This window comes from Enoplosus armatus, chromosome 9 (genome assembly GCF_043641665.1).
Source record: "Enoplosus armatus isolate fEnoArm2 chromosome 9, fEnoArm2.hap1, whole genome shotgun sequence".
Taxonomy (NCBI): Eukaryota; Metazoa; Chordata; class Actinopteri; order Centrarchiformes; family Enoplosidae; genus Enoplosus; species Enoplosus armatus.
This window is the reverse complement of record NC_092188.1, coordinates 1,103,651-1,113,737: the sequence shown is the minus strand read 5'-3', so window position 1 is coordinate 1,113,737 and position 10,087 is coordinate 1,103,651. Positions and strand designations below refer to the sequence as shown.

Here is a 10,087-nt window from a genome sequence, read left to right as displayed (position 1 = left end):
GTTTTCTTACATTCTTTATTGTTGTTTTGTTCCATGAAGCACCACTGGGCGGTTTGATAAACAGACAGGTCGGACAGACGGTGACACAGACTGAAACGTTTCAGACCTTTTAAGGCTCAAACTGGGAGTCGAGACGTTCTGCAGCCTCTTCAGGAATGTGTTTATGTTTGTGGAATAAATCAGACCCCCCCCCCCACCCGACACAACCCTTTTATTCACCAGCTTCTGGCCGGGGTGCGAGGACGCTGCAGCTAAATAACAGAAACCACAACAAAGAGCAGCCCTCATGCAGGTGACCTCAGGGACGTCTCGCTGGTGTTTTGTACGACGCGGACGAACCAGGACTGAAGACAAATTTGGTCTTGAACTGAATGTCAATCGATCATCGGTTTTCGCAAAGTCACAGAAATTTTGGGACTTGGCCTCCGCTAACCGGCCGCGTCGTATAACGTGATGTTCGATGTTTGGGCTTGTGGAGACCATGAAGACATCAAGACTCCAGTTAACACCTCTGCAACAAAAGTCCCTGGATCACAACCAGTGACGCGGTGGTTACATTGACACCTGGACATCCCATGATGTCGTCTTTCAGGGTCTTTTTAGGGTTTGTTTTCTGGGTGTCGGTCTCCGGCTGTACAGTTACGTCAGAGCTTACAAGTTGTTGAATTACACGTCTTCATAATCGATTTAAGAGGTTTTCCTGTTGGTGTGGTGGGACGTCTGGAAGCTGTGTCCTTACTGAGCCTGAAGCTTCATAACATGAACATTTACGTCCAAAGAGACAAAGGTTTCAGGTTCAGTCACTGTCTGTCTTACAGCAGAGCTCATTTACATAAACACACTTTAAAGTCGGTCATTTGCGATGTGATTCCTTCAAACATCCATTTTGAGTCTCATCAGATATGAATACACCCCCCCCCCCCCCTTCAGAGAAATAGCACCTGATGTGGAGAAAATAAAAAGGAACCTGACAGAAGAGTCGAACTTCTTCTGTGTTGTTTGATCGTCGTCCAACAGTCCAAGACTTCTCTTTGGCAAAGTGATGAAGGTTTGTGAAGAAGAGCTCTGAGGGAACTCACTGAAACAAAGGAGCTGTGGGGGGAACAAAACATGCATGTTCGAGAAAAAAACAAAAGGCAGCTCTTCTTCTTCTTCTTCTTCTTCTACGAATGAATCAAAAGCTCTTTAATCAGCAGCTGCTGAGTTTGAACAGTTGAAACTTTCCCTGAAGGTGTTCTAAGTTTAAACTAGTTCTAAGTTTAGGGTTAAGTTCAGGTTTTTAAAGCATTCATAGTCCGCTTGATGTTCTTCCTTGAAGATGCGTGTTTTCGAAGGTTTGCTGCACAGCGGTGATCGGCCTCCTCATCGACTCTTCGTCAGACAGAGGTTCTCGCACTCCTCTTGTGTCTTGAAGCGGTTCTCGTTGCCGCCGCAGCCGCCGTACCAGAACCGAGAACATTCGTTCTGTTTGGTGTCAAAGAACCACATCATGGTGTAGTCCTGGCAGCTGCCTTGGTCCTGGCTGAGGAAACAGGCGTCTGGGTGGAGACAGCAGAGACAGAGACAGAGACAGAGACAGGTTCTCAGCCCTTTGATAAGACGCACTTCAGATTAAGATTAACCTCCATGACAATCAGCTTCCAGAGACTTCAAACTTTTAATGTTAAGATGAGGATGTCTGGGGCCACTTCCCTGGACCCCTCCTCTGGTACATGTGACAAACCAGCAGAAACCAAAAGTCAGTACTCAGTTTTTACCTTTGGAGACGAAGCCGGCCAGCTCCGGCTCCGGCAGGATGTTTGGATCTGAGAGAGACGAGAGACAGAGTCAGGCAGAAGATACAGGACCTTCATCACCCCCCCCCCAGTTTAACACTTCTACTGTCTCTGAATAAAAGAAAAGAATCATTTAAAGGTTATGTAATATCTAATTAATGATTATTATTAGTAAAGTCATCAACAGACGGGGTGTGTTTTAAGACAGAGACAGAGAGACAGACAGACAGACAGACAGGCAGGCAGACAGACAGACAGAGACAGACAGACATTAAAGTTATAAGACGACATAAAAAGACGAGGTGCTGTTAATATCAAACGCAGAATGAAAGTGAGTCAGTTGAAAAGACATTCAGGTGCGTCAGTCCACAGAGACCTGGAGGGTCTCAGCTGGTGGTCCGGTGCTCAGGCAGGACTTACTATGGGGGCCACATGTCCGGAAACATTCATTTTCCGTGTTAAAGCGGTTGGCGTTACCGCCGCAACCGCCGTACCAGAAGGGCGAGCATGCACCGACGTCTTTGTCAAAGAACCACACTTGGACATAGTCGTCACACTGGATACCAGTATCAGCCTCCAGCCGACACTGGGCTGAAAGCAGAACACACACATTTACTAGGAACACTGAGAACAGGAGGAGCGTTCAGGGCTTCACCTCTCCTCGACATTCACGTTGCATCTCGTCTTTCAGACAGAAATGTGAAGACATGCAGTCAGTTAATAAATAAACACAGCTGACACACATGTGACCAACAGTCTGCAGGTGAGACGGAAACACAAAGCGAGCGCTCAGCTGACAGGATGCAGATCAGTGAGGCCAGAACACATGAGGCCGCACTGCAATCAACACCGCGGCCTCTAGGGGGCGACCACAGGGCCTCCAACCTGATGACAGTTGTTGCTAAACCAGTCAGCAGTTCATACATGTATATTAATACTGGGGGGGGGGTTTACATTTTTCAGACTTCACACAACTTGTTTGACATGTGCAGTCGAGCCCCCCGACTGAGAGTCTGAGAACGTGAGCGCTGGCGACTGAACGGCGTCCTGTCGCAGAGTTTCAGAGTCAAGTTCAGCGTTTGTTGTGTTTCACATTCTGTTTGTTGTAATCTTGTCTTTTTATAATATCTATATTATTTACAGTGTTGACCTAATCAGCAGTGAATGTGTCTCACCAGCTCTGAGAGAGTGTGTGTGTGTGTGTGTGGGGGGGGGGGGCTACCGTTGAAGTTATCTCCTGAGAGAAACCCCTGGCCGTCTCCTCTGGTCAAAGTGTCGATGATGTCCAGCTGGCCGGTCTGAGTCTTCCCTCCCGTCTGCTCCTGAAACCTCTCCTCCTCCTCCTCCTCCTCTTCCTCCACCACAGCCGGCTCCTGACTGGACACACAGCAGCCAGAGCCCCCGATTCACCATCACTTCCTGTCCTATCAGTTCCCTCTGTTCACCCCTCTGATCCTCCTAACTGATCACTGCAGCACATTTCATCAGTTTCCCCCTAACAGAGAACTGCAGCTGACAACTGTCCTGTCCCAGTGTCCCAGAGTCCCAGTGTCCCAGTGTCCCAGTGTCCCAGAGTCCCAGTGTCCCAGTGTCCCAGAGTCCCAGTGTCCCAGAGGTGTTGGACCAACAGATCAAAGGTGTTTAGTTTACTATCGTAGATGAATAATAACACCAGCGGTCTGTGTGGCTCTACCTTCTTACCTGCTTATGAATGTTTGTCCTCCGTCTTGGTCCGTCAGCTGCTCACAGGTCCGTTTTAAAGCAGCAGGAGGATACGAGTTCACTCCCTCTGAAACACACACAGGGACATTCATGAAGTCCTGCATTCTAAATGTTACTTAAAAAGTACACAAGTGTTTTCAGTAAAATGTACTTAAAGTATCGAGAGGCAGAACAGGTTTCAGTTGTTCTATGTTATATTATGGGATTATTATTATTATTATTATTATTATTATTATGTGTAGGCAGTATTTTAATGTTATAACAACAATCAGTTTATAGACTGATTATAAACTTTTGACCATAAAGTAACAAACGTGCAGTAAAAAGTATTAAGAGATATTTCCTTCTGAAAAGTAGTGAAGTGAACTATAAAGTGGAATTCAGTTGAAGAGCTCAAGTAAAAGTACAAAATAGTACTTTACAACAGTATTTGTACATGTTTGTTGCTGCTGACAAACTGATTCGATGCGAACTCTCAGCCGTGAGTCTGAGTCCGGTCTTACTGTTGAGGGCGGAGAGGAAGACCCTGAAGAAGCGCTGGGCGTAGCCCTGCTCGTCGGCCTTCAGTCTGCCGACGTGGATCAGGTGCTGCGGTACAGGCGGACTGGCCAGCTCCTCCACCTGCGTCCGGTCGTAGCGATCGCCGACCGTCACCACGAACAGCGCCACCCCCTCGCACTTGGCCTTCTGGGAGATGTAGCGCAGCTTGGCTCGGTCCTCGTGAGACGTCTGGGTGCCCACCACAGTCAGCAGGGCCCTCCTCCTCCGGGGCTGGCTGGCCTTCAGGAGCACCTCCTTCAGGGAGAACTCCAGTGCCTGTCCCAGAGCAGAGGAGCCGGCCTGCTGCTGCATGTTCTGGATCAGGTGCCTCTTCATCAGGTTGTGGTTCTGGTAGGCCTGCAGGCCAAACTCTGCCTTGGTAACCTGGGCGCCGCTCTGCTGGACTACAGCCACCCGGGCCTGGTTGCCGGCCCTGCGGGGCTGCGGGCTCACGGCCAGCTGCTCCACCACAGAGCCCAGCAGCTGCTGGACGCCGGCGTACTCATCAGCCTGCATCTCCCTGGAGCTGTCCACCACCATGACCAGGTCCAAGTCCACCTCCTGAGGCTGCACCGGCTCCTGGATGAAGGCGCACTGCTCTGAACGTTTGCAGGGGTCTGAAGAACCAAGACAAAGTTCTCATCCATTTAAAATCCAACGTACACTGCAGTTAAAGTATCTTTACTTTACAGCTGATTAAGACGAACGCGGCTTCCTTCCACCGGCTACCGGCGGCTTTTAGAATAGATTTTAAGATGTTACCTGAGAGGCAGTTATCAGATCTGTTATTGCCGTATGACCCTTCCCGCCCCCTGAGATCAGCGGATGCTTCGCTCCTTGTTGTTCCAAGGTCCACTTTGATTCACAGAGGCCACAGAGGCTCCTGTTGATTTTATTCATGGTGTGCGACCGACTCAGCAGTCTGTCAGTGTTTTATAATGTGTTCAGTTTTCATTGTAACTGTGTTTTAAAAGGTGCTATATTAATAAAGTTCATTATTATTATTATTATAAGCGTTGGCCTTGGCAGTAACACTGTAGATAGCAGAGCAGTTAGCCGGGCATGCTAACATCTGTCGCTAACGTTACAGCAAATAAACTGTAGGCTGTTGAATCCACTTTAGCTCTTGTGTTTCTGGTTTCAGAGACGTAACAAAGACTGGACTCTGAGTACAGACTTGAGTCATCAGAGTATTTTGATCTCATCAGATTTCTATTCTACACTTGGTGGTTTTACTTTGAGTAAATACATCGTGAGAGAAACTGAAACGCGCTGAACAGAAATATTACTGCGTGATTTGTATGAATATCAGCGGAGGCACGAGCCTCACAGCTCACCGTAACAGATCGCACAGTCCTTGACCTTCCTCAGGTCAGCAGCCATGTCCCTCCCCAACACGGTGAAGATGGAGTTTCCTGAGTCGTCGACCTGCGAAGAAACAGCCGCTGTCATTAATCACAGGTCTGGGAACAGTGTTGGTGAGCTGACCTGGGGCCACGTGATTAAAGAAAACTACAAGCGCATCTCAGGAATCATCTTGAAACGAGCCTCAGGATCACTTTCAGGCACAGCTGTTGTTTCTTGGTGCTGAAGACACATTTCTGGCAGCAGGCGGTGGATGTAAATAATCTTAACCGGGAATAAAAGACGCTGTACATGGGACTTGGAATGAAGTCCTGTGTTTCAGAGCCAAAGAAGAAAACCTCCTGGCAGGAAAAGGAGCTGCTCAGATGTTCGGCGCTGAGAGTGTTTGTAGTGCCGAAGCATTAACGCTAATCCGTCCGTTGTCTGTTTGTCAGAGTCGTGATGAGGCCCGAAGAGCCGTGTTTAGTTTGACTGTCATCACACCTGCAACACCCCGATCCAGATGTTCCCAGAGCTGAGGTCATGTAGGCTGTCAGTTTATTAGTTTGGCCTTATTGAATCAAAGGGAAGGTACGACATCTGTCCCCTCTGCTGAGCTGGATTAAAGGTGTCAGGAGGACACTGTTGACACTGTGTGGATATGACTGACGGGGGGGGGGGTCCATGTTTGAAGATTTTTATCGGATGCTTTAACACGACACACAGATTTATAATGCAAAGAGAGAAGGGGGGGTACGTTCAAACGTAGGCTGAATATAGATATGTATATCTCTGTATGACCTCTGGACCAGGTGAAATTATATCTGGGACTATGAGGACTGGACGTGTCTGTCCTCATCACGTCTCTGTTTGTGAAAATGAGTTTAGAACATCCAAAAACAGTCTGAGCTGCTTTTAGAGAACCTGAGTTACCGGTTTACAGCGTGCTCAGAGCTACAGCTGGTACATTTAGGTTGAAGTGATCAAACCGTGACGTGTCTGGTTCAGGTTCTCCTGAGGCTCCCGGTTTATGAAGTGCTGACAAACCAAACCTACCTCCATCGCTCGACCAATAGCAGGAGCGTTCCTCAGAGAGATGACCGCCGGGACGATGTTGAGGCCGCGGTACTCCATCATGGCCGTGACGATCTCGGTAACATCCTGCGAGGGCCCGTTGGAGAGGAAGACCGCCACCTTCCTCATCATCATTCCTGCACGGACGCGTTTGAAGACGTTCTGACCCACAAAGCGCATGGCGGCCCCCAGCTGCCGTTGGTTGGACGTCCTCTCCAGGGCGATGTTCTTCACGGACTCGATCAGCTGTGTCTTGCGGCGGTAGTCCTGGAAGCGGATCAGGTACTTGGTGTAGGCGCTGTAACCCACCACAGCGACTCGAGCGCCCGTCGGACAGTTGCTCTCTGCGATGGCGATGTCCTCCAGCAGGGAGAGGAGGACGGAGCGCTGCCTCTCGAAGGCCGCCGGGGTCACGTCCTCGGACATGTCCAGACCGAACACCAGCTCTGTGGGGTAGGCCGGGCACTCTGATCGATCTGAAAACCAACGAAGAAGACTTCATGTTCAGTAGAGCAGAGAAGAAAGTGAAAGTACTGATCCTGAGGGGAACATGAAGCAGCATAACAAGACATTCAACTGTACGTAAACCATGTGAGAGTGGAACTGCCGACCTTCGTCACCAACATCAACAAGCGCTGATGAAGAGGAGGCTGTGATGAGTTCCTGCTCAGCAGCAGAGGTCTAGTTCTGTACTCACCGTTCTGCTCTGATTGTTAACGTGGAGATACGTACCGATGGAACAAGCTGTGGAGGGAAAAGATCATTTAGAGTTGAACTGCAGTTACTGAAAGGACATGTGTCTCTCTGTCCTCCTGTGAAACAAGGAAACAGCTTCTTACCACAGTTGTCTCTGATGTAGGTGATCAGCTGGCAGTCCTGAGAAGACAGACGCCATGTATAAATACTGACAACAGGATTTCAGATTTCCCTTAATGTTGGCAGGGCAAGTTTTAAGGTGGACTTACAGTCATGGCTTTGCCTCCAGGTGGACCTCTGGGACCCTGAGAAGAGAAGAAGAGGCGTTATTAACCTTTTCTCTTCTTCACTCATCATCAGTTCGTATTCTGAATCAACAGCTGATTGTGTTTATGAATGTAATGTTTTCATAAATCCACCTGTCGGATTGTTAACAGGTTTAATACAAATACAAGAGTTAAGTAGGGCCGCGACTGACAGTTATTTTCATTATTAATTCATTTTCTGATTATTTGTTCGATGAATTGATGAATCGTTTAGTCTTTAAAAGGGCAAACACATTCGATTTGCTCTCATGAAAGACAAAGAAAAGCATTAAATCCTCCTTAAAAACATTATTATTTGATTATCAGAAAAAGTTTCTGATGGATTATTTGTTTAACTGACGGATCCGTGAAGCAGTTTGTTGAAGCCTCGGGTTTAAGGTGATAAGCTGAAACGTCATTTAAGGTGGTCTGTATTCGCTGGCTTTTTAAGGATGATGATGATGATGATGATGATGATGATGCTCACCCTGTGTCCTGGATGTCCTGGTTCTCCAGACGCGCCTGACTCTCCCGACCTGCCTGAGTTCCCCTGCATCGATCAGACCAGAAACAACCGTCAGTGAAGAAACAAAAACTCTGTTAACATCTCGTACAAAAGTGGACTCTCACCCCTCGGCCTCGGTTCCCTTTAGGTCCTAGATATCCTTTGGGTCCCTGCAGGCCGTCCTCGCCCTGAACACAACAAAAACACTTTAATATCACACAGTGAGCTCAACTGTTTGGACGTCAACAGACTTCCTGTTTCTGATGTGTTGCCTCTGTATTATCTTTGAATATCTAAACATCTAAACATCATCACTTACTGAAAGAGTCGACTTCCTCTCAAGCAAACGTCAGTATGCATAACATCCATTCAGCCATTAATAAACTACAACAACTCGAATTCAGTTCCGTCACCCAGATCATGTGTCTCTGTTGGAGTTGAGCTTCGTGTCACGCTCAACTCTGAACGTCCTTTAGTTGTAACATGAATCACAACAACAAGCAGCTCGTGGCTTCCCCCCATCCTGCTGCCTGAACGCCTCCGCCTGCTGCTGCGCAGCTCCTGCACTGTCCCCCCGCAGCAGGTGGTCCCTCAAAGTACCTCAGAGTACCTCAGAGTACCTCAGAGTACCTCAAAGTATCTTAAAGTGTCTCAAAGTACCTCAGAGTACCTCAGAGTACCTTAAAGTACCTTAAAGTGTCTCAAAGTACCTCAGAGTACCTCAAAGTATCTTAAAGTGTCTCAAAGTGTCTCAAAGTACCTCAGAGTACCTCAAAGTACCTTAAAGTGTCTCAAAGTACCTCAGAGTACCTCAAAGTACCTCAGAGTACCTCAGAGTATCTTAAAGTGTCTCAAAGTACCTCAGAGTACCTCAAAGTATCTTAAAGTGTCTCAAAGTATCTCAAAGTACCTCAGAGTACCTCAGAGTACCTCAAAGTATCTTAAAGTGTCTCAAAGTACCTCAGAGTACCTCAAAGTACCTTACAGTGTCTCAAAGTGTCTCAAAGTACCTCAGAGTATCTCAAAGTACCTTAAAGTGTCTCAAAGTATCTCAAAGTACCTCAAAGTGTCTCAAAGTACCTCAGAGTATCTCAAAGTACCTCAAAGTATCTTAAAGTGTCTCAAAGTATCTCAAAGTAAAGTACCTTAAAGTGTCTCAAAGTACCTCAGAGTATCTCAAAGTACCTCAAAGTATCTTAAAGTGTCTCAAAGTATCTCAAAGTATCTCAAAGTACCTTAAAGTGTCTCAAAGTACCTCAAAGTACCTTAAAGTGTCTCAAAGTATCTTAAAGTGTCTCAAATTATCCCAAAGTACCTCAAAGTACCTTAAAGTGTCTCAAAGTATCTTAAAGTGTCTCAAAGTATCTCAAAGTACCTCAAAGTACCTTAAAGTGTCTCAAAGTACCTCAGAGTATCTCAAAGTATCTTAAAGTGTCTCAAAGTATCTCAAAGTACCTCAAAGTACCTTAAAGTGTCTCAAAGTATCTTACAGTACCTCAAAGTACCTTAAAGTGTCTCAAAGTATCTCAAAGTATCTCATAGTATCTTAAAGTGTCTCAAAGTGTCTCAAAGTACCTCAGAGTACCTCAAAGTACCTTAAAGTGTCTCAAAGTATCTCAAAGTACCTCAAAGTATCTTAAAGTATCTCAAAGTATCTTACAGTACCTCAAAGTATCTTAAAGTGTCTCAAAGTACCTCAGAGTACCTCAAAGTACCTCAAACTATCTTAAAGTGTCTCAAAGTATCTCAAAGTACCTCAAAGTACCTTAAAGTATCTCAAAGTACCTCAAAGTACCTTAAAGTGTCTCAAAGTATCTTACAGTACCTCAAAGTACCTTAAAGTGTCTCAAAGTACCTCAGAGTACCTCAAAGTACCTTAAAGTGTCTCAAAGTATCTCAAAGTACCTCAAAGTACCTTAAAGTGTCTCAAAGTACCTCAGAGTACCTCAGAGTACCTCAAAGTACCTTAAAGTGTCTCAAAGTACCTCAGAGTACCTCAAAGTATCTTAAATTGTCTCAAAGTATCTTACAGTACCTCAAAGTATCTTAAAGTGTCTTAAAGTATCTCAAAGTACCTTAAAGTGTCTCAAAGTACCTCAAAGTATCTTAAAGTACCTCAGAGTACC

The 10,087-nt window shown here is 46.4% G+C and overlaps 1 protein-coding gene across 1 annotated transcript in view; it reads right to left on the bottom strand.

Annotated features, from left to right (window-relative positions):
• Position 1: 1 nt before the first annotated feature.
• The window catches only part of LOC139290437 (collagen alpha-6(VI) chain-like), a 53,449-nt gene continuing 43,363 nt past the window's right edge, over positions 2–10,087 (bottom strand). Inside the window, exons 31-43 of the mRNA XM_070912220.1 lie at positions 8,087–8,149; positions 7,944–8,006; positions 7,421–7,456; positions 7,295–7,331; positions 7,188–7,199; positions 6,438–6,931; positions 5,375–5,465; positions 4,001–4,654; positions 3,477–3,564; positions 2,998–3,152; positions 2,196–2,366; positions 1,758–1,805; positions 2–1,538 (exon numbers count right to left, since the gene is read on the bottom strand). Of these exons, the coding sequence (XP_070768321.1) occupies positions 1,363–1,538; positions 1,758–1,805; positions 2,196–2,366; positions 2,998–3,152; positions 3,477–3,564; positions 4,001–4,654; positions 5,375–5,465; positions 6,438–6,931; positions 7,188–7,199; positions 7,295–7,331; positions 7,421–7,456; positions 7,944–8,006; positions 8,087–8,149 (2,088 nt within the window). The 3' untranslated portion in view covers positions 2–1,362. The remainder of the gene's footprint in view (positions 1,539–1,757; positions 1,806–2,195; positions 2,367–2,997; positions 3,153–3,476; positions 3,565–4,000; positions 4,655–5,374; positions 5,466–6,437; positions 6,932–7,187; positions 7,200–7,294; positions 7,332–7,420; positions 7,457–7,943; positions 8,007–8,086; positions 8,150–10,087) is intronic.